The sequence below is a fragment of the Symphodus melops genome, assembly GCF_947650265.1.
Source record: "Symphodus melops genome assembly, chromosome: 10".
Lineage (NCBI taxonomy): Eukaryota > Metazoa > Chordata > Actinopteri > Labriformes > Labridae > Symphodus > Symphodus melops.
In genome coordinates, this window is record NC_136700.1 from 25,726,165 (window position 1) to 25,749,604 (window position 23,440).

Sequence of the window (23,440 nt, forward strand, 5' to 3'; positions counted from 1 at the left end):
ATGATGATACATAATCTCGTCCACTGTGACCGCACATTGCTACATTTTGTATGTGTGCATTTTTAAACATGAAACCAGGACCTTTGATTTGAAGAGCGTCCTCTTCTGTGCACAGCTGCACTTTGGAAAAAGTTCACCATAAGATAAGACTGCTGTTTGGGAGTTTTTGTTGCCTCCTTTTTTTAAATGAAATGAACCTCATGGTAAGAACTGAAAGTCCAATCTTTACCACCACACTCCTCCTGTGCAGGTGACTGACAGAACATGATCCTGCTGACAGTGATTATTTAGTGTTTGGTTGTGCTTGGAGCTGACAGCGACACAACTTCTTTACAATCATATGTGTCGTTGATTAATATCCTCGTTTGGACCTCAAACAGCGTGACACAAACCTGGTGATGTGTTTCGTGGACCTTCAAAAAGAACTGCAACAAAGATCTGTTTCACGTTAAATACTTCCATGGTCGACGTTTAAGCTGAAGCAAAGGACTTTAAAGAGCGGGTCGAGACATGCAGAGATGAAGTCCACATAGTAACAGTAATATAACTGTGTGCACAAATGCAATGTGTTTCAGTATGTAACGCATGGTTGCATCCTTTATCTGGTCTTATTGTGTGCTGATGATTTAAATCACACCTCTCAAAATAAATTAATTCAAATATTTATATTTAATATTAAATCAAATAGTTTGATTTATTTTACTACCTCTCTATATTAACTACCGTGCAAACATAGAAGGACCTTGATTTCTCTGTATTAGTCACACAATATAAATTATCTTTATTATGGGTATTAGAATAACCGGACTTCATATCTCTGAGTCTCTGTGACTGTTTCTCTGTGTGACTTCTGAGCGTCGTTCTTATCGTCCAGACAGGTTTGAAAAGTTATCAGCCAATTTGAGAACACAAAGTAATGACAATGGAGGAATGTGTGTGTAGTCTATGCAATGTTGAAGGCACGGAGGGAAAAAGACAAAACATCATGTTCGACTTTAATAATACAACATGTATGAATCAAAGTTATCTCTGACTGAACTCGATGAGAGTGACAGTTATCTGGGCTTTTCTTTAGGTTCAACAGTTTGAGAATCCTTCATGGTATTACAGTGCCACCTGCTGATCAAACGTCAGCTCCAGCTCTCAGCCTGTCGTTCGGCTGAGACATGGAGACCGCCATCAATGAGTGACGTCACTCAGGCTTCATCCAATCATATTTACAGTATAACGCTGACAGTCCTACAGTATTTATATGTTCAGAATCTAAACTGAAATACAGCTCTAATATGTTATACACTCCAGAACAGTAGGTGGCGACATGCACCTAAACGCTGCGATCAGCCAATAAAAGTATAGAAGAAGAAGAAGAGAGAAGCGGAAGTGACGACTCGGTGATAACAAAGATGGCGGCGCTCGGTGCGGCACGGTGTTTGTTTCGGAGCTATTCTCGGGTTAAAAACGTGCCAAAGAGCAAACACATGCCGGTGAAATGTGGCGCCCGGATGCTCAGCAGCGGAACGGAAGAGCCAGGTGAGTTTAAAAGGACTCATGTGTTCGTTTAAAGGTCATTTATTTCTCTGCTGTGACCTTGTGGCGTGTTCATCACAGACACTTCACAGGGTGTCCGATATTTAAATTAAATCACTTGCATTGTTTATAACATTTTCTGCTTTAGGGTTATGTTTAGATAAAGTGAAGAAGATAATCTATAAAGGTGATGTTGCTGTTGCTATGGAAACCTGAGGGCGATAGATGGTGGGCTTTGGTGATGCAGCTGCAGGTTATCAGATTAAATTAAACAACTGTAGAAGGTAAATAAAGCCTAAAAACATAGATTTAGTTGGCTCTGAGGGATAGAAGGATACGATTCATAATTTATCTGACTAAATGAGACTGTAGACAGGTGATGAGTTTATTGTTCTGTGTTGTTTGTGTTTATCAGGCGATGCAAGGCCTCAGTTCACCGATCCAGCCGTTCAGGACATTCTCACCAGGATAACCGGCCTGGACCTGCAGAAGGTGTTCCGACCGATTAAACAGGAGCTGAAGCCGCCCACGTACAGACTGATGACAGACGAGCAGCTCGAGCAGGTGCTTCTTTTAGAAAAGCCTACGACAGCCGCTTCTCGTCGCTCACACGCATCATCGTCACACACTGTCTTGCGTTTGTTCCCAGGCTACAGAGTTAGCCAAAGAGCAGGCGAGGAGGCTGCTGAAGATGCCGCCCGTGCTGCCGGAGAGGAAAACCATCGACAACGTGCTGTCTGTGGACAAGATCCTGGAGGGCAGGGACACGGCCAAATACGTTTTCACAGACATCACCTACAACATCCCACACAGGGTAGGCTCATGGTCTGGGTGCTTTGGGATTGGATGAAGATTTTTTTTGTGAACGCTCCTCATAGGTACAATTTGGATGAGTAGTTTCTACACTGTGTGTGGATGATGTCATGGATTTATGTGCTTATTTTATTAGTTAAAGGACCAATCAGAGATGATGCTCTTTTCCTCTGTGGTCAGACATGAGGGGCAGCTCTCTGTAACGAGTCTTTAATAATAAAGCCGTAGTTAGATCAAATGAGAGTTTTAACTTTGTGATCATGAGTGCCTACATTTACTGAATACGCCTCGTCGTCTCACCCAGGAAAGGTTCATCGTCGTAAGGGAGCCCGACGGGACGCTGAGGAAGGCGAATTGGGAGGAGAGAGACCGGCTCGTTCAAGTCTACTTCCCCAAGGAGGGGCGGAAACTCACAGCACCGCTCATCTTTAAGGAAGAGAACCTCAAGGTGACAATTAGAGGGTTTTTTTTTTTTTTTTTTTAACTTCTTATTAGGTTTGACCCCCCCCCCCCCCCCGCGCCCTGCGCCTTTGGGATGACGATTCTGACGTGGAGTCAGGAAGTCGGGCTCCTGATTGTTTTCCCGAGTTTCCAAGTTGTTGTTCCGACTTGAGCATCACTTCATGAGCATTTTACAACTTGGAAACTTGTTTTTCCGATATGTCAGACAGCGCCTGAATGCAGCATCACAAAATCAGAGACTCGTGTAGTGCTGGCGTGGATTAAAGTCTGAAGTCTAAAGCAGTCTGCAGTGCATACTTCTCCTCTCTTTGAGGGAAACGTGAGCTCTTCAGTGTGTGCTTCCAAGCAGGCTTTTCACTGGAACGTTTTCTCCTGTGCGTCTCTGTCAGATGGTGTTTTCCCAGGACCGCCACGAGGAGGTGTTGGACCTGTGCCTGGTCCAATTCGAACCAGACTCTTCAGAATACATCAGGGTAAGGTGACTGTTATTCTAACCCGATGATCACCGAGTTACTGAAGTCTGTGTCGAGCGTGTAATCGCCAAAGTCAGTTTCTGTGTTTGCTCAGGTGAACTGGATAAGAAGGATGTGGAGTTTCTAGATTTGATGTGAGGGGCCTCACGCTGAGTATCTACAGTGTCGCATTAAATCAGGATCTCATCACTTCAATGTGCCGTGTGTTTCTAGGTACATACAGCCACCTACGAGGACCTGGACAAGCACGGCAAATACGAGCTGCTGCGCTCCACCAGGCACTTTGGGGGCATGGCCTGGTACCTGCTCACGGCCCGCAGGGTGGATGGGCTTCTAGTGGACATGCTGAAGAAAGAGCTGTGAGTCTATGGATATATGCAGGGTGCTCATAAGTATCAAACAAAGCTTCTTCAGCTTCTATACGATACTAGTAAAAATGAAACATCGATGCATGTTCAGATTCCACAACAAGCACTGTGCACTGCTCACAGGGAAGAAACACCACTGTGTCCAGGTGATTATATCCTGCTGCTTTGTCGCGTCAGGAGAAACTCCGGAGAAAGTCTGAGTTTTGTGCAGGTGTGATAGATAGATAGATAGATAGATAGATAGATAGATAGATAGATAGATAGATAGATAGATACTTTATTGATCCAAGGGAAAGCTCTCTAAGAGGGCTTTCATACCTGCAGAAAAAACACTCCTGATATTTCCAGGAGGGACTGCATGTGTGAACTCAAACGACTGAATTTTCTGCTGCAGGATATTATCCGGAGAACTCGCCTCGAGCCAAGGACAGTAAAAACAACAAAAAGCAGCACAGATTTCAGTGGTCGCCTCGTGTGCACACTTTTGACTTTAGCTTGTATGTAAATGAGAATACTCTGGTTTAATCATGATAGCTCTGGGTTATTAAAGCATGACAAACTGCTCCTGTGATTGTTGTTTTTGCTGGAATTAAAATCTTTTTTGGCACTTGGACCTTTTTAAATTGGACCTTGTGTACAGTGGAAAAGCCCTGAACTCAAAGTGTGTGTGTGTGTGTGTGTGTGTGGATTTTTCCAGGCTCCAGGACGCAGTGAGCCTCGTGTCTCTGTTCCACATGCTCCACCCCCACAGTGAGTCGGCACAGGAAGCTGCTAACCAGCAGGCCACTGGCACCGACCTGCTGAAGGTGAGAGCACTGAATCTCGACAGAATACATCTGCTGACTAACAGCTGTTTTTTTAACACTGTGCTGTCTTTATATTATGCATAGGCATCTGATCTAGAAGTGATCCAGCTCATACAAATGGACCTCTTGGCTATCAGAGTAAATCAGGAGGTAGCGTAGCTCCTGAGAGGTCAAATCAAGGCCGCCTCCTCTCAGGTTTCCCCTGTAAGAGGTTTGGGTTTGTCTCAAGCGTGGGAACTGCGGGGCCGAGCTCGGGGCACATCAGGTCTGATTAGCGCTCGCAGCTCCTCGGCCTTGAAGCAGAGGGGAGTGACATTCAGAATGACAGCCATTTAATGTGCGAGGTTAGCAGCAGGAGACACGGGTGTCTGTCTGCTTTCATACGAGGCCTCTCGCTTCGTCACGCTCGATTGTGGAGCACAGACTTCGCTGTGTTTTATTAGCCTGCTACTAAAACAATGAATACTGTGATTGTACTTGAAGATGTTTTTACCCGGCCCCCGCTCTCTACTAAACTCTGCTGACCTCTGACCTTTCCCCCCCCCCCCTGCAGATCTATGCCCAGAAGGAGTCCCAAAGGTCGGGCTACATCGAGCTGGCCCTGCAGGCGTATGAACAGATGGATGCAAAGAGCTCTGCTGCTTGACCGTCCTGCTCTTCAATAGTTATTTTGTAATTCTTAAGCAATGAGACATGATGTCTCTATTTGAAAGGTTGAAATTCTCAACATGCTCCAACCAACCTGGAGACTTACGTATTCAAAAAGGATGCATAAACTTTTATCCTGAGGGGGGGGGGCGGGGGAAGAACATCACACCCTTGTTGTGTCAAAGCAGATGTGTGAACTGAAATCATGTACATACAAAAAATAAAGATCTTCGTACTTGTGTGACATGTTGTTGTTGTTGTTGGAGATGGGAGACAAACTGGATAAAAGAAAATTTTATTGACTTGTTCAAGTTCAGACGCACAGTACCATCCATCATTTAAGAAAAACACAAACTGTTGTTAAGGCACTTGTAACAGGAATATTCTGATGTCCTGATCACGTTATGAGAAGTAAAGTAAAGACCCTGGGATAGACCCCTCAAAAGCAACCTATTGAGACGATCAGTAAAAGACTGTCTTGTTGAAATCTTTAGCTTGTTCAGCATCTTAAAGTCTAAAAAAGTCATTTAATGAAACAAAGTCGTGGCATTAAAGAGACACAGGCAGCTTTTTTCCAATCAATCAAAAATACTGTTTTAATCCAGCAGGAACGTGAGTGAGACGGATGAAAGCCATCCTGGTCAAGAGCTGAGATAATCGTGTGAGGTATAAGAATAAACTGAGGAGATTCATTAACTATGATCAGCTGGTGAAGCAGAGAGAAACAAGGCACATGTCACAGACTGAAGGCACTCTGGCTGTCGCTCCATGATAGCTAAAGCCTGAACAGGACTCAAACCCGAGACAACAGTTCAATCCTTGTAAAATCACTTTTAACCCCGTGTTCCCTTTTACATGAACTTGGCCTTTTCCGTTCTCCTTTACGTTTTACTTGTGTTTTAAAGTAATGCCGTCGGGAATCATCTGGAATGGAGGTTTACGTTTAAACAGTTTGGTCCCACATACCTTAACTTAAAGGTCACATATCCTCCTCCTCCTCTTCAACTTTAAATCAGTGTCAGAACTCCTCTTCATCATGTGTGTGAAGTGTGTTTGTTGTAAATCCACTCTGATCCTGTATTTGATCATGTCTATAAACCCCTCTATTTCAGCCCTGCTCAGAACAGGCTGTTTCTGTGTCTGTAGCTTTAAATATGTAAATGAGCTGTGTCTCGTGTGTGTTTGAAATCGCCCCTCTGGAAGGGCTCGGGTGTACTCGCTGCTTTCTGGCTCCATGTCCTATTGTTTACGGTGAGAAGGCAGACTCAGAGGGCAGAACAAACACCTAGCTGTGGGAGTGTCACCCACCTGGGGGAGGGGCTACTGCCCTTTGTGATGTCATGAAGGGAAAATCTCCAAACAGCCTGTTTCAGCACACATTTTCTGAAAAGTGGAGCAGGCAGAAGACGGAGAGGATGGACTTTTCTCATCATTGGGGGGTTTGGAGACAGACATGTTAGAGGAAGATGGTGAAGAGGAGAATATGTGACCTTTAATTCTTTTTGTAGTCTGTTCACAGCTTTAAAAATGAGTCTTTGGTGTTTTACAAACTTAAGACATCTCCTCCTATTCCATCAAGAAATCCTCATCCAGGTTCACATCTGAGGTGTCGATGTCTTCCAGGTCAAAGTTGTCCAGATCCAGATCATCTAGACCCTGCATGGAGAAAAATAAAATAGACGTTGCATTAAAGGAATGGCCACAACAGTTATCTGTTTAATCTCATGATGAAACTGATTCCATAGAGATGTTTACCTCATCAACCATCTCATCCTCAAGCTCCAATGCTGGTTCCTCGGCTCCCTCAGGACTTGCCACCTCCTCTGTCGGAGCCACGACTGGGGTTAAAGCCGCCCACTCTGCAGGCTCCTCTAGCTTAACTGGGAGTGCTGGGATTTGTTCTTCCTGTTTTGGTTCTTTCGCCTGGACTGGCATTAATACTGGCATTGGACACGTCTGGAGTGGGACAGGCAGATGTGGCTCTGGATTGTCTGTGTTCTTAAAGCTGATGAGCTCCTCCACTGCTACAAATGATGATTCTGTCTCCTCTGCTGCTGTGTCTGCTGCTTCTTCTGAGGTTGTACCTGTAGCTCCATCATCAGGCTTTATCCCAGTAGCTTCTAGCTCATCTTTGCTAACCAGTGAATCCTCTATGCCGATGCCTTCTGATGATGCTGTCTCACTCTGTGTGTGTGGTGTCTCAGTGAGCGCTGTGTCAGAGACATCAGCTGCTGTAGAAACTTCCTGAACATCTGTCTCAGCTTGGACATCAACTGGACCGGACTGGACCATCTCCGCAGAGACCGATTCCTCCTGCGAAGGAGTGATGTTGTCCTCCACGCAAGATACAGTGTTGGCTTGTTTTGGTTCAGCCTGCTCTTCTGTTACATCAGTGGGCAGGGGGGACGCTGCTGCTGGGATGCATGCTTCTGCTTCTTCTTCTTCTTCTTCTTCTTCTTCTGCTGCTGCTTGTGAAACAGGATCGATCTCTTGTTTTATTAAAATGGATTCCTTAACTGCTGCTGTTTCTGCAGGTAACTCCTCAGTCACCGCTTCTACTTCCTCAGGTGCAGACTCTATCTCCACTTCCGTCTCTGCAGGTGCAGCCTCCGTCTTCTCTGCCGTCTCTGCAGGTGCAGCCTCTGTCTTCTCTGCCGTCTCTGCAGGTGCAGCCTCTGTCTTCTCTGCCGTCTCTGCAGGTGCAGCCTCTGTCTTCTCTGCCGTCTCTGCAGGTGCAGCCTCTGTCTTCTCTGCCGTCTCTGCAGCCTCTGCCGTCTCTGCAGGTGCAGCCTGTGTCATTGCTGCTACCATGACACTCTTGTTCCTGTTCATCACAGCTTCCTGTTTCCAGAAAAGGAAGGACTACAATTCAAGGTAGGATAACGTTTCACAAATCTACCTGCACACAATGTTTTTCTCTTATTTATTATAACTAAGGTTGTCAAACAATCACGTTTCTTCCACATGTTTGAAATGTCTTTTTGTGGCTGGTCAAAGTGTTGCAGGTTTTATCCCTCACCTCGGGGTCAGCGAGCTCTCCTGTGGGCTGAAATCCTGCAGATTCCTCCAGAACATCACGGTCCTCATTCGGCTGGAGAACAGAGAGAGAGACAGTCCAGATGAAAGTCAGAAAACATCTGCAGCATATGATGCACCTTGTTTGGGACATCGATAAGATAACTCCGAATAGTCCCTCAGACTTCCACTGACCATGATGAGTGGGTATTCTGCAGCAGGTCTGACCCCGACGTGAGTGTCCTTCAGGTACTGCTCGGCCAGCAGGGCTTGCTGGAGGCCAGGGAACAGGTTGCTGTACTGGGACGGGTCAGCCAGAGCATCTGCTGCCTTCTGGTTGACCTTGGACAGACTCTCCTTCCACAGCTTCACCACCCTGGAGGGGAGAACGAGTACAGAGATTATGCATGAAGCATAGTGTAAATACACACAAATCAATATGGAGAGCTTCATCCCTTTTACTAAAGTCAGTTTGGACTTTGTTGTTCTTTGTGTTTTGGGATGAAAGCCGGCGTTTCATACACGTTACGGACAAACTGCAAAAAGTACGACGGACATATATGATAATTGGATTAATGCACGCATACAGTCAGTGCACGGGATTAGCCAGCACGTGTTAAAAAGGTTAAAGACAACGTCACCTTGGCACATGGCTGGGCAGATACGTCCTTGCCAGAAATGCAGCTTCTGGCAGCCGATCTGTTTTGATGAGAAGCTCCAGACATTTTTCCAATCTGTGCACACGCAGAAGAGTTTGGATTCGAAAAAGAGGAGTCTTGTGTGAAGTTGAAATTTGAGCAGAAATTCTGCGCTCCCCTTCCTGTTCCCATACTCACTGTCCCTGCATGAAGTAGGTGAGAAAGGCCACGTTGGTCTTCCCGTCCCTCTCCGCCCCCTCTGCTAATTTTCCCACCATGTCGGCGTTGCCAGAGGCGGTGGCCAACAACAATAATCCCCCGTAATCCTGAGCTTGGTGCAGACACTCCTGGGCCAGGCTAAACTGGCACTTTGTCGTGGCCAGCTCTGCCAACTGCTTCCATTTTTGCTCTGACTGGAGGCGCCGCGCGTCCCAGTGCCAAAGAGACAGGAGAGAGGATTATCACACGAGGAGAAGCACTAAGCGTAAACACACTTCCACAAGTCACTGTTCATTAAAGAGACAGGCTGCAGCGTTATGATCATAGTCTGTGGCCCAAACGCACAACAGCTTCAACTTCCCTGCTGTTCCCATCGATACGTCTGTCCAGCTTCAGCCCAAAAATGTTGTATAAAAAAAGTCTTCAAACAAAACTGTTCTTGCCGAATCAAACGTGCAAATCAAGTCTGTAGACTGTTTTTACAAAAAAAAAAAAAGCACAATTCTTTAATCATTGTGTCCCCCCCAGCTGTGTGTGTGTGTGAGTGAGTGAGTGAGTGAGTGAGTGAGTGAGTGAGTGAGTGCGTGCGTGCTCTGACCTCTGCCTCCAAGGCCAGCTGGTAAGCTGTCTTGACCTCCCCAAGCTGCAGAGCCAGCTCAAACTTGTGTTCTGGGTCCGTGGACACAGCCAGGGCCTGCTGTCTGAAGCCCTGCACAAACACAGAGCGTGAAAACAGGACTTCATCTGTTTTCATGTAAAGCACAGTGGAAGACAGGACATGTGAAAGTATGAATGTGAAAAAAGGGGACACAGTCAAAGAGACTGCGTGAGAAGCAAAACCAATCTCAAGATGGTTTTTTTCTTTTTTTTTTTTTAAGAAACAAACGAGAAAATGGCCGAGAGCTTTTTCTCCATCTGGCTGCCATCTGATGGTCCAAATGATGCATTCATTCAAATCCAGAATTCACGGTCAGTTCAAGCAGTCAGAGCAGCTGCAGGGCGCACATACCTGTTTCTCCAAAAAGTGTGCGACCCTGATCCTCTGCTCCCTGGGGATGGTGGGGAGAACCTTGTCGGCGGTGTTGAAGTCCCTCCTCATGACGGCCGTCTGGTACTCCAGCACCGAGAGCAGCAGAGCGTAGCTGATGACGTTCAGCTCCTTGTCTCCCAGGTAGAGACGGTCATCCTTGGGGATGTAGCCCAGCAGGTACATGGTCCTGCACGTCAGAGAGATCGTTAAGGCTACTTCCTGTTTTTGACATGAATCAAAAGAGAAGGAGCGAGACATGCGAAGGACGAGGACGACGAGGATGATTTCAAACACACACGTTGACATGGATTATACCTGTCCAGGTGAGCGATGGTGATGATTTCTCCCCCGACATAATAGTTTAACCTGTTAAGAGAGTTGGTGTAGAGGAAGCAGTCTCCAACCCAGACTCCGGTTTTGACCACCTCAGAGACCTCACCCAGGACCTGCAGACACAACAATGATTAGGACGGAAACATTCTTCTTCTCTTCATCGTGTGTTTCAGAAATGCGCCGCCGCTGTGGGGCGCTGACCTCGAAGGCGTCCTCTATCCCATCCTCTGTGGTCGCTTCCTTGGACTCCTGAGCCGCTGCCACTTTCTCCGCCAGGTAGCGCAGCACGAAGAAAGTCTCGCTCGTACCGATACACACGAGCTCGCCAGAGTCCGACCAGAAGATCTACAGACGGAATGAGAAGACGTTACGAGACGGCGGCTGACGGAGCGCTGGAGGAGGAGGATCCGAACACGGCAGCCCTCACGTGTTTGGGTTGGATCTCGATGCGGCGGATCAGCTCTGCGCTCTCCCAGTCGTAGAAGGCCAGGCCGCTGTTTGACCTCACCCCCAGGAAGAAACCGCCAAAGATCCCTGCAGGACGCCAGGACGGCGTTAGCATTACGAGCTTATCATGTGCTTATCATGTGTGTGTGTTTAGAAAGGAAGAGCGGTGCAGCATTGTAAAAAGAGAAGAAAGAGTAGCAGCTCACCGTCAGCGCCAAAGTCCGGCTTGAAAGTCTTCTTCTCCTTAAAGTTCTTGAATATTTTCACCATGCTGTTGCCTTCTCTGGTGGCGTACCTTCGGGAACAAATCACACACAGTTTGAATGAAACATTTCCACCGACTCCGCCTGTGACTGGTTCTGTCCGGTGTTCAGCGCTTACTGCGAGGAGTCGTGCGCCCACACGAACTCTTGAGCCGAGCCGAAGCTCTTGTTCCTGAGGGCGACGGCCGTGTAAATGATGTACTCCCCGTCTCCACACACCACCACAAATCTGCATCCAGCACAAAGAACAAAAGATGGCTTCTTTTGAAGACAGACTTCACAAGCATGCGCCTTTTTTTTAAGGTTCTTTTTCAGACAAAAAGCAGGACGAAGAAGACGGAGGAGGAGACATGCGCGTCCTACCTCCCGTTGGGGCTGTGCTGGATGGTCTGCGGGTAGATCTCGCAGCTCCCCATGTCTTTGACACCCAGCGAGAGCCTCTCCCCGTCCCTGAGCTCGGCCTCTCCCATGGCCTTCAGGTTGGCCTGCTGCACCTCGGAGTGGCGAGCCCACATGACCTTCCCACTGGAGTCCATGGACATGGCCGGCTCCTCCCGACCCAGCTGAGACAGAACCAGGAGACAAAGAAGTGTTGGTGCGTGCAAACGGGCGGCGCCCTGGAAGATGAATGACACAGCAGCATGGTTTACCTTGATGATGATGCTGCCTTCATCGTAGCCCAAAGCCACGCTGTTGGAGCCCACTTGGCCACATATACACCACACCCTCTCCATGCCGTAGTTCAGCGTGTTCTCCAGGCGATAGGTGTTGGAGTGCCAAACTCGGACCGTGCCTGTTGAAAGGTCCGAGAGGTGACGATGAGAGAACGCTTCAGTAACACACAAACGGCCACGATTTGAAACCTACCGTCCTCCGAGCCCGTGAGGATGATCGGCAGCGCCGGGTGGAAGCGCACGCAGGTGACGTTCTGGGCGTGACCCTCCAGAGTCTGAACACAGGTTTTGTTCTGACAGAGACAAACATGACATCAATGCGTCACGCAGCATATTCACATAGTGTTGAAGTCAAGACCGCACGACCCGAGACCGAGTCAAGACCATAAAAATCAACGATGAATCCTCGTCTCACGGAGAAGGTTGCTGCTGTAAATCAAACACCAACGAGATGAAGTGATTAGTTCTTTTAGAAAGAAGCGTTTTCTTCTCATGACTGAAATGACGGGGAGAAATAGACGATCAGTGGCGGTCTTGATTTAAAATCCGGAGTCTGCCCCGTCTGATTCAGAGACGAGACCAAGACGTTCAAAAAGAGCTCTGGAGACGTGTCGCCATCAACGGGCTAAACGCCGATCCATCTGACGTCATAACTGGACATGGAGAGAAAAACACGGCTCGTGTTCTTGAGCTTGTCCAGCGTCCTGCGGCAGAGCGAGGCAAGGCGAGACAAGCTGCTGTGTGTGAGAGAGAGAGGAAGGAATCTGCTACCTGATAGTCCCAGATCTTGACCAGGCGGTCGTCGGCTCCTGATATGAGGTAGGGTTTATCTCCTCCGCTGTAGTAGTCGATGCAGTTCACGCCCTTCTCGTGGCCCTCCAGGGTGAAGTTAGGAGTCTTTGAACCGAGCTGCCAAACCTGCAATGAGCAGAACGACGCCGTGTTCAGTCTGATCAAGGTTTTAGGCTACAGACTACATTTCCCATGAGCTCTGCTATGTCTGGCTGTGACGTAGCCCCGCCCCTCCCTCTCCCTGCTTTCACTGTAACCTTTATATGAGCTGGAAGAACGGCACCTTCTTCTGCTTCTGCAAGCGTGTGTGCGTGCGTGTGTGCGTGTGTGTGTGTGTGTGTGTGTGTGTGTGTGTGTGTGTGTGTGTGTGTGTGCGTGTGTGCGTGTGCGTGCACCTTGATGGTTCTATCCAGAGAGGCGCTGGCAAACTGGTTGTTGTCTTTGGGGTTGATAACAATCTCCATGACGTAGTGCGTGTGTCCCTCAAAGACCTGGCTGCACGACCACTTCCTGTCCCAGTCCCACAGCTTGATCAACATGTCATCTGAAAACACACACACACACACACACACACACACACACAAATGTTTCACGACATTTCACACGGCGGCTTCATGCGCTCATGTGAGTTCTCCCGTACCGCTGCTGGTGAGGATGTAGGGCTGTGTGGGGTGGACGGCGATGCAGCGGATGTAGTCAGCGTGAGCCTCAAACATGTGAACCCGCTCCAGAGTGTTATAATTAAACACACGGATCAGCATGTCATCCTGGACACGGAGAAAAACATCAAACAACCTGAGCTGACTTTGGGCTGGTCGGCTGTCCCACACTTTGTTGAAGTGAGACACTGAGTCCTTCTTTTTACACGACGTCGTAGAGTACTCACAGCTCCCGTGATGACCCAGTGCTTCCTGGCGACAAACTTGGCCACTCTGACGGGCAGGTCACACAGCTCAAAGGTTTTCACCATGGTCTAAACACGCAGGGTTCAAACAGACGAGCACTTCACAAACTGAGCTCACGACAGGTGAGAGACAGAACAAGGGGCGATCGGAGGAGTGAGGGACAGTTTGATAGTGACCTGTGACTCATGGTTCCAGACCACCACCGTGCCGCTGTACAGGCTAACCACCATCCATGGCTCAGTGGGGTGCAGATCCACGCTCTTCACCCGGTCCGACCGAGAGGTCAGCTTACGCTTGATGTCCAACCGCAGAGGCTGCAGAAGAGACAGATTAGAAACAGAAGATTGGTCAAACACTTCTGCTGTTCGCTGGAGGACATACTGGCTGTGTCCTTCATGTCCGATCACAGAGGACCTCTACACATCTCACACATTCAACGTCATATTTCTGTGTTTCTTGTCACAATCTATGATGGGGTTAGTTTGAAATCTGACACTTTGAACCACGTAAAGCAGACATGTTTGTGGTTTTTCCGGTTCTGGATCTGGAGGGGGCGTGTCTGCTGAAAGGCTTCTGCCAAGTCCACATTTTATATGCATGCCTGACTCAGGAAGACTTCGTCCCTTCGAGGCACATCAGGTCCACGGAGCAGATGTGCTGTTTTTTTATGGTCTACTTTTAGAGGGAGCAACGTTTGAAATAGTTAAAAAAAGAAAAGAAGAAGTGACAGTGAACAAACATCTGCTGATCAGAACCTCTGATCTTACACACACACACTGTTTCTGCAGCATGCACCAACTCCACAAGCAGCCCATGTTATGAATGGACTCAAAGTTGTATCACGCATGACAACAACCACACACACACACACACACACACACACACACACACACACACACACACACACACACACACACACACACACACACACACACACACACACACACACACAGTAACAGTTTTGTGTGTGTTTGTTGTGCCTACCATCTCTGCACGTCTCTTGCTCTCTGCAGTGTTACAGACCGGCCTCCCTGCTGCTTGTCGGACTTCTCCTTTACACAACAGTTGTGAAGATTCTGTCACGAAGCGTGCATCGACGTGAAGAGAGCAACTTCCGGTATTTATTTTCACAATAAATGTCGAAGCGGCAACAACCAAACAAATCAGGTTCTCACGTTAATGTAACCTACAGAGCACATTTCATTAAAGGTAAGAAGCTCAATGTGCTTTATTAGTCTCTCTCTCTCTCTCTCTCTCTCTCTCTCTCTCTCTCTCTCTCTCTCAGCTTTACAGAAAGGTTTCTTGTAAAAAGAAATATTGCAGGACTGAAATCGTGCAGAAATATGTTTATAAAAGTATTCAGTTAATGCATTAGGACATGTGTAAAAGACAACGAAGAGGACAAAAAGACAGGACTCAGAAAGTTCTGCAGAAGAGACAAAAACGGGTCTGGTCAAATAGTGCAAAGGTGCAGAGGAGGGCGGAAATAATCATTCAGGACAAAGTGCAAACATGTTTCAAAGATTAGGTGTATAAATAAATGGTAGAGCGTGCTTGGATCAACATCAGGCTTTAATAACAGGTAATATAAGGATACGGATCATCTTTATTGATCCCCCAATGGGGGAAGTGTGGGTGTTACAACAGCTCCAAAAAACAGTAAAACAGGGAATATAAACAGCATCAAATAACAAAAAGAAAAAAAAGAACAGTTATGAGCCAGTTTACATTAATTAAATAAAGGGGATAAAAAATACAAAGAATATGCACGTCGTTTACATGCACACATATTAAAGGCCGACATTGTTTGCTTTGCCCTTTAAAGTTTTCAGTTGTGGTTTTGCGGTGACACCATTGGACGTTAAAGATTTATTTTTTACACACTTAAAAGTCTTGATAGTTTAATGCAAATTCCAAACTCTTATTTTGAAAAGCACGGGCTCCCCCCGGCTGTCGTGAGTTCATTGCCGCTGTGTAACTTCACGCAGCTTCTTTTGGCGACGTGGATCCTGCAGCGCTTCCTGTGGGAGCAGCTCGAGATCCGGCACAGACGCAGAACATGTTGTACCTGTGAAGCCTCCTGCTAAAAACTACAAAACCCACAAACGAGGCTTCAACTAAAACTGCCTATCCAAGAAGGCAAATACTTCGAAGGATTAAAATGACCATTTACAGAATAATGTGAAACTCTACCAGAGAATTTAAAGTTCAGTGTAGAGTGTCTGTCAAATACTCCGGATACTTTGTAATGAAACATTCATATTGATGTATTTACTTGTGTAAATACTTTATTTGAGGATATGAGGGTTCAGACAGTTTTTTGTGAAGCCTAAACATGTTTTATAAAATAATAAACTGAATGTATAACTTTGTGATCCAGGAGGTGTCGCCCTTGAGCTCTGGCATGAACAACTGTTTGGCCACGCCTCCTCCATACTGAAGCCTCTGCTCTCCTCCTGACATGCCTCCAACCCGCCTCCACTCGAGTTCACAGGAAAGAGTTATGAGTTATGAACGCAGCATAAGGAAGCATCAAGCGATGGGAGTCTGATCCAGCAGCTCGCCCGGGGTCAGGGTCTCCCTCTATCCCACCTTTCAAGCCCGACACATTCATTTGGCAAAACGGCATGAGTCGAGGTTTCGATCGAGGTTTCTGCATCTGTAACAGGAAGTGTTTCCTCTGCATTGTACTGTTGCTAAATGTTGCTCAGTGCTCATGATGGGTTTTTGTAAATTGGGGCAAATGAGGCTCAGTTAGTAGATTTGGTCGTCGCTGAACTGGGGCAAGACACTTCACCCCGAAATACTCCCACTGCATGAACGGTCTCTTCACACAGCGGCCTCTACCATCAGTGTGTGAATGTGTTGGTGTGACCTGCAGCGTGAAAGCGCTCAGAAAACGAGAAAAGCTCAAATCCATTAACACTGTCCATAACATACCAAAGAGTCTCTGACCTGCCTGTTTCTAAAGTGTCTTGTGGCGCCGTGCAACAAAAGATTGATGGACAATAAAAAGAAAAACATGGTGTTACAATGATTTTATTACAGGTCCTCACAGATACAGAAAAAAACACACACGATAGAAGAGAGACAGTTTTGTGCAGAGGAAGTCCCGATCTCACCCGCTCTTCTTAAAAACTTGATGGCAGACTTTGTCCAGCACAGTGATCTCCTAAAAGAGAAGACACCTTTAGACTGCGGGTCCAACATGATGCAACAGACGGTTACATAAGTGTGCAGAGGTTACATGGACGTGCTTTAAGATAAAGTATCATCTCATTTTATTGTTATTGCACCAAGATGGGCCAAATCTCTGTAATCTGATCAAGGACTGAGACAGATTTCATCATGTAGTCACAGGGAGGAAGTGTTCTTCCTCATGCTGTTTAACATGAGCTCTACATTAGGAAGCTACAGCTGCTGCTCTGATCACACAGGAACATTCAATTTCCTGTTAAACAGCCCAAACGTTAATTACTCCGCCTCCTCGTTCGGCCAGCGTGTCGCTCTTTCTCTCACCAGGTGGAGCATGTCTCCCTCGATCCAGTGTTTCCAGCCACGGTTTTCCTTCTCTCCCTTCTGCACACACACCAGCTTGTCTCCATCCCAGACCACCAGCGTCTGACAAAACAAGCCACAAGGTCATCACCGCTCAAGAGCATCTTAAGAATTCAAACTCCCAGCCAATGAGAGAGCGTTCTTGTGTTCAACATCGAGTCAAATCAAAAAAACTGCCCACCATGACTTTCCGGTTGTCCAAGGCCTTCGTGTGCTCCTCGAACTCCTCGCCGATGGTGAAGTTGACCTCGTAGTTTCTAAAGGTGCTCAGGGTCTTTGTTTCGAACTTGTCTCCGTTCTGGACGATGACCTTGGTCTGGTGCAGGTGGCACGCTATCTTTCTGGTGGCAAAGTCGATGTCTGGCAAACACGAGAAAGAAAGGAAAGAATGAGGTTCATGCCATGATTTTTCTCCTGCTGGTTTGAAACCAAGTTTGACTTTTGCAGAGTACATTCAGAGCCCACCTCCACACACACACACACACACACACACACACACACGACACCACAGGACACTTATTATAATTCCTCTCCTACTGGGGATTCTGACAGTCTCATTCACCCTTTAAAAATGACCTTGCTCCCCGTCAGAATTGCCCTAAATGGGTTTCTCCTCCCTCCCAAAGAAACCCCCCCCCCCCAACCGTTTAGATTTTCATATCCCATTTGCAAGTGAAAATTCTATTTCTTCCCATCACTCTTACAGACGAGGCCCCTATATTTACCCATGGAAATAATATTTTTGACCCATTTCCATAAGGATGTCATTTCCCTCTCCGCTCAATGGAAATGAGGCAGAGGCATTCCGGATTTCCCGGATTTACTGTGAGCTGAGTGTTCTCGGGTTGTTTTGTGAATTTCTGATAGAGTCGTGAATAATGAAAGTGTTTCTGGGGACTGATCAATGATGCGGAGAGCACAGCGCTGGATGGGCTCTCTCTCCCTTTTTCTCTCTTTCTCTTTTTTTTTCTTCCTAAGTGGCGGTCTGGCCAGACGCCTGAAACAGGAATGGAATCCGTCTTCTTCTATTTTTTTCGCAGATAAGGAGGATGAAAATGTAAAAAGGCTTGAATCAATATTTATTTGGCGGGGTAACAGACGGCAGACGCTCACAGAGAGGAGGTTAACTCGGCTTGACAGCAGCTCAATGAGGAAATGAAGCAGTGCCACAGCGCTCCTCTTTTTCTCCTCTCTCTCTCTCTTACTCATCCTGCCACACTCATCCCAGATATTCACCTCAGCCCTCTGCTTTCCATCCTGCTGCATCTATAAATGCAACTCTTTAATTAACTCTTGTTTTTCGCAGAGGGTTACATGCCACGCTCTCGCTTTCTGCGCCTTCATGCACGACCGCGGGCAACAAGAGGAAAACTCACCGAGGGCCTTCATGACCTCCTCGAAGTTGTCGTTGCTCACCAGCTCCCAGCGTCCATTGTAGTCTGCAGGCATGTTTGTGTTCTGAGTGTGAGCAGAGGCAGGTTTGCCTGTTGGTTAGTTTGTTGTACTGAGGAAGACAGCTGAAGGGCCCAACCCCTTTATATATGCGGTGTAAACTCTGTGTGTGTGTGTGTGTGTGTGTGTGTGTGTGTGTGTGTGTGTGTGTGTGTGTGTGTGTGTGTGTGTGTGTGTGTGTGTGTGTGTGTGTGTGTGTGTGTGTGTGTGTGTGTGTGTGTGTGTGTGTGTGTGTGTGTGTGCGTGCGTGCAAAAGGACAGGGTCCGCCTGATAATTCTTTCAGTACAGTGCATGGGATAGAAGTGTCAGTTTGCTCTGCACACTGCACACCACACATTAGCTTGCTCTTCATTTTACAGTAACATCATTTGTGACCTGCAGAGAAATGTTTAATATGTTTGTGCTTTAAGACTGCACTCAGGCACACTGACTTGGATGCACTTAAAGAGTCTGCTGCACTTTCCTTTTCCAGTTTCCATTTCCTTCCTGCAAACCAGCTTCTGCAATTAACCGTTCTATTGTAATGGACTCGATGGAGGACGGAGGGACAGAGATGAGTGCTGTTCATGCACAGCGGTTTAAAAGACGCCTCTGGTTGGTTGTGTTTCAGGGAGGGACTGAAGACTGAAGAGCGGATTTTTGTTTTGCAGAAATGTCTCTAAATGCTTGTCTAACGTCGACATTTGGAGCCACGTAGGAATGTAAAGATCAATCGTGAGATCGTGATAAATGGATTCAAAGGTGTCCCGGTACATAAATGAGTCTCAATAACACGGTGAGCGTCAGCAGCTGCAGAGACAGATTTAGAAATCGAGGTGTGGAAGCATTTCAGCTTCGAGACAGAAATTGAAAAAAGGTGAGAAGAAAACAGACGAGATAAAAACTGTGTGACCATATCACAAGAAGACGAAGAACTACACAAACCAACATGATGCAGCGGTAAACATGGACAGACCAAACCACATGGACAAGCGGGTTGGCAGCTCCTAAAGGAATCTGTTTCACTCATCATATATACAGTCTCATTTTCAGACAGTCTCAGTGACAGTCGTGTGTGCATCTCTGTCTGGTGTTTGTTAAATGTTTAACCTGCTGAGGATTAGTTCCTACAAAAAGCTGCTGGCCAAGTAAGTGTCTCACCTCAGAGCCACAATTTGAGTAATATTGATCTTAAATTCCCCACCAAAAAACAAAGCTGTATCTGTTCCTCATCTGAGATGTGAATGTGTCTCTTCACAGCAGCTGTGATCAATACCGTTTGCTCTCTGGATCTCTTTCATGGGAGCTGAAGTGAGCCATGATAAGTTTATTCAACGGCAGCACTTCAGCGCTCTATCTGACTCTCAAACCTAGTGTCAATGATGTTGTTTCTGTAGGGTCAAAGGTCAAAAGCGGGCGTATCTGTCTGTATCTATCACGGCTGATGTGACAATCTCTCACCCAAGATTAAAGTTTCACTCCTCCACGTGATAACAGAGACTAATGCTGTCCACTGATAAAGTCATGTACATATCAATCATCCGTCATGGAAAGGTGGACAAAAAGCTTGACTTAGTATAGTGTTTATTTAGTGTTGATTCTGGCGCCCCCTGTGGACAAAAGCAGAATGTTGGTTTTCTCTTAACCGTCTTTGTGAATCTGTACTGTGGAAAAAATAAACGTGGCGATTTTCCACAAGTGTTTTTTGTGAGTTCATTTGTCTCACTTCCTGTCGATCCGGTCGATCTCTGCACACCCGTGATTGCACACCCACCAACAGCTCCAATACCTGTTTCAAATTGGCAGACGTTTGGTGTGGTTGAGAAACAACAACCTGCACCTCAACAATAAGACAACCAAAGACATGAAAAAAAAAAACACTCTACAACAGTCTGCAGATTAACAAGAAATAGATGGACTGTGTCGCCAGCTTCACGTTCCTGGGAGTTCACCTCTACGATGACCTGAGGTGGCGCCTGAACACGTCGCTAAAGAAGGGCTAGCCACGCCTCTTTTGCCTGAGGCACAGCAGACTTCCTCGTGATCTGCTGAAGAACTTCTACTGCTGCACTGACGCCTCAGTGGATTGTTTGCTCCCCCTCTCCCATCCCGGCTCAGAGACACCTGCTCGAGCCTCGTCTCACCCCAGACATCGTATGTTCACCGCCCTTCCCTCAGGCACACTCAGGACCAAACGCACACCAACAAACTGGAAGATCAGCTTCCTCCCCAAAGCTGTGGACAAACTCCTCAACCCATAAATCCCCCCCAACAAGACGGGAATACACTGACTGTGCATCATGACTTTCTCTTATGCTAACTGTTCTCGACTTCCTCCTCACAATAACTTTTTCATTCACTGCTTTGTAACGGTTTATTTATTCACTCAGACACCACGACTGTTTGTTCATTTCTTTATTCACTGAACAAATAGCCCCGTTTCCACTTCCCCACTGTCACTCTTACACAAACAAATGTGTATGTAACTATACAAACAGCAAAATCAGCAGAGTCAAATAAACACAGCCAGAGGTAATATTCACTTTTCTGAAGTGTGTGTAAGGTTCCACCCCACAGAGGCGTAACATGAAGTGTAACTCTTGACTCCCTGTTCTCTCTAATCTTCACTATAACCACAGTCCAATGTTCTCCACTCTTTGTTTGATGTCATTCTGATATCAAGGCAAACGTTCTCATCATAGTGTCGTGTAGAGAAAGTGTTTCTCAAACATTTTTAGATGGTGGACCCCTTTCAGGTGATGATAAGTATCAATCAATAAAATGTATTAATGTACTGTGGAGTACTCGATAGAATCAGGATACATATATACTTTCCAAGTCATTCATTTTATTGAAGAAAACCTTAAAGGACCATGAAGTGACAGACATGTCACCATCATATCAGAGTTGATGTATCAGCACCAAACTAAAGTGGGAGGGAGTATTGGACAAAATAACTGATTTTATTTGTGCAGTTTATACAAATGCTTTTTCAGTGATACGGCACACTTTTTGTATTTTTCACAATTTTTTATAAATTGTTCCGTGGACGCTCAAGCTGTGGTTTGCAGACCCCACTTTGAGAATCACTGGTGTATTACTTGTGTGTCTGTAACTTATGCATTGTTTCTTACCTCAGGAGACCCCGCCCCCTATGTGGGAACAGCCCGGAGCGGTGCCCCTGAACTCATCGAGATATTGTTGTGAAAATGGCTCCAGTGTCGTATCCAGGTTCAGAGGTCAGAGTGAAAGATGCTGCAGTGACACACAGTGATTTGATTAACTGACACTTTATTTTTACACCTGTCTTTAACTCTGTTTCCACTGCGAGTAAAGTTTCAGGGATTTGACTCCATCTGGAATATTACAAACATTTTGCTGGGTACGAATATATTTGTATAATATGTGAACGATTTTGCAGGATTGCTGCCACCAAAGGTTGTGTTCTTTTACAAGGTGACAATAAAGAGTCCGTCTTTCTCTCTGCTCTGCTCTGCTCGGCTCTATGCGCAGACTTGGCATGTGTTTGGAGTGGCGTGGTGCTGCCATCAGCTCCGGAGTGCATGGCGGCGAGTGAATGCAGCCTACACGGATGCTGCTGAAACTGCCCGTCAGGCTGTGTTGGCGCCGTGCTCCATCTCACTTATTATAATTGTCACGTTATTATTTCAAATTCAAATCCAAATCCAAATGAAGGATGATTGATTTACTGACACGTGGCATCCAGAAATGTTTCTCCAATCCTGAACTCATCTGGAGGTTAAGCTGTTCATGTTGTCCCTTTCCCCACACGGGGGCGCTGTTGCTGCACACATTCATGAGCACAAGCTCCTCACGTGAAGAGGCAGCAACAGTCTCTGAGCTGTGAGGGAAGAAGAACTTACTGCACGTTATATTGTGATCAAAGTGAAGTTGACACAGAGCCGACTGCCAGCTCGCTGTGAAATCTGTTCGCTGAGGTTTGTTGCTTTCCTCGAGTGAATTAAGATCCTGTGAAGAAGAGGTTAAAGAGAGGATTCTAAAAGAGGCAGTCAAGATGAAGAAATGCTGAACTTGAAAGTGCACGTTAGTGATTAAGAAACCAAAAGATCCATAAATGAAAAATGGATTGAATCCACTCGTTTGCTTGCACACGTTCACAGCTTCTCGTAAACATGTGCAAATGCTATCAGCTTAGTTTTAATAATGCATGACATTCTGCCTAGTTCACACCTAATGGCACTACTTCCTGCGCCCTATAACACTCCAAACACGCACACACACCGTCTGATCACACACTAAGTGTCACAACGTTTCTTCGGTTCAACAGTAAATGTGAACAGGCACATCATTTCATTTTTAAAAAGTGTTTCTTCTACAGCGGTCAACGACAGACTGAGATGTGATCCTGAGCTCCCCCTCCGCTCCATGTTTCTCCCTCACAAAGTTCAATTTCTCCTCCCTGATCTTTTAACAGTGAGCTGCTTTCATGCTGTATCACTCTGCACACTACAGGCTCGATATCCGGTTTGATTCAATTCAGTTAGCTTCATTAGCGTGTCATCAGAAAGCAGGGCATAACAGAGTCTTTACATCCCCATGCAGCCCCCCCCCATCTCTACCATCTCCTCCTCCCTGTTGTTTCAACACTTCAAAGGTTAGATGAATCACAGTCCTCCGAGGAGTCAAATGACAGACTGTGTTGTGTTATGAAAGCCTCGTCATGGATTTCAGCAGAGAGTACGTTTATATTAGTCATTGTTTTCATCCAAGCGTTGGAATCTAATAGTGCAGTGTCTTGCTGTGAGCGTTGATGTCCCTGAGAGAATAGAGAAGGGCCCCTGTGTTCCCACACCATTGAAGGATTTTTTTTTTTTTTTGCTTTTATCCTCGTTATGGAAGGATCTCTCGTAGGAAGAAGCGGCTCAGCATGCGTCAGTGCAGAATGAGAAGTATGTTGGAGGACATTGCACTTACAGAAGAAATGCATGTCTGCACCCTAGACTAAAAATAATGGACGGGACAAGGTCCCGTGTAGAGCTCCCCCTACTGACTGGC

The 23,440-nt window shown here is 46.5% G+C and overlaps 3 protein-coding genes across 3 annotated transcripts; 1 reads left to right on the top strand and 2 right to left on the bottom strand.

Annotated features, from left to right (window-relative positions):
* Positions 1-1,374: 1,374 nt before the first annotated feature.
* mrps22 (mitochondrial ribosomal protein S22) lies at positions 1,375-5,338 on the top strand. The gene is made up of 8 exons (XM_079353452.1): positions 1,375-1,530; positions 1,943-2,091; positions 2,177-2,341; positions 2,645-2,788; positions 3,192-3,275; positions 3,489-3,634; positions 4,341-4,449; positions 5,003-5,338. The coding sequence occupies exons 1-8, from the start codon at positions 1,404-1,406 to the stop codon at positions 5,093-5,095; spliced, it is 1,017 nt and encodes a 338-aa protein (XP_079209578.1). The 5' UTR covers positions 1,375-1,403; the 3' UTR covers positions 5,096-5,338.
* Positions 5,339-5,376: 38 nt separating this feature from the next.
* LOC306830166 (coatomer subunit beta'-like) lies at positions 5,377-14,590 on the bottom strand. The gene is made up of 22 exons (XM_079353451.1): positions 14,398-14,590; positions 13,590-13,727; positions 13,395-13,481; positions 13,149-13,275; positions 12,904-13,052; positions 12,488-12,634; positions 11,910-12,009; positions 11,693-11,835; positions 11,406-11,605; positions 11,161-11,271; positions 10,986-11,074; positions 10,760-10,866; positions 10,534-10,677; positions 10,315-10,445; positions 9,979-10,186; positions 9,568-9,678; positions 8,949-9,163; positions 8,754-8,846; positions 8,308-8,488; positions 8,117-8,188; positions 6,853-7,938; positions 5,377-6,753 (listed from the first exon to the last, which is right to left on the bottom strand). Exons 1-22 carry the CDS (start codon positions 14,398-14,400, stop codon positions 6,664-6,666), a joined length of 3,732 nt encoding a protein of 1,243 aa, XP_079209577.1. The 5' UTR covers positions 14,401-14,590; the 3' UTR covers positions 5,377-6,663.
* Positions 14,591-16,436: 1,846 nt separating this feature from the next.
* Positions 16,437-18,473, bottom strand: LOC306830861 (retinol-binding protein 2-like). The gene is made up of 4 exons (XM_079354572.1): positions 18,348-18,473; positions 17,153-17,331; positions 16,933-17,034; positions 16,437-16,585 (listed from the first exon to the last, which is right to left on the bottom strand). The coding sequence occupies exons 1-4, from the start codon at positions 18,418-18,420 to the stop codon at positions 16,532-16,534; spliced, it is 408 nt and encodes a 135-aa protein (XP_079210698.1). The 5' UTR covers positions 18,421-18,473; the 3' UTR covers positions 16,437-16,531.
* Positions 18,474-23,440: the final 4,967 nt, after the last annotated feature.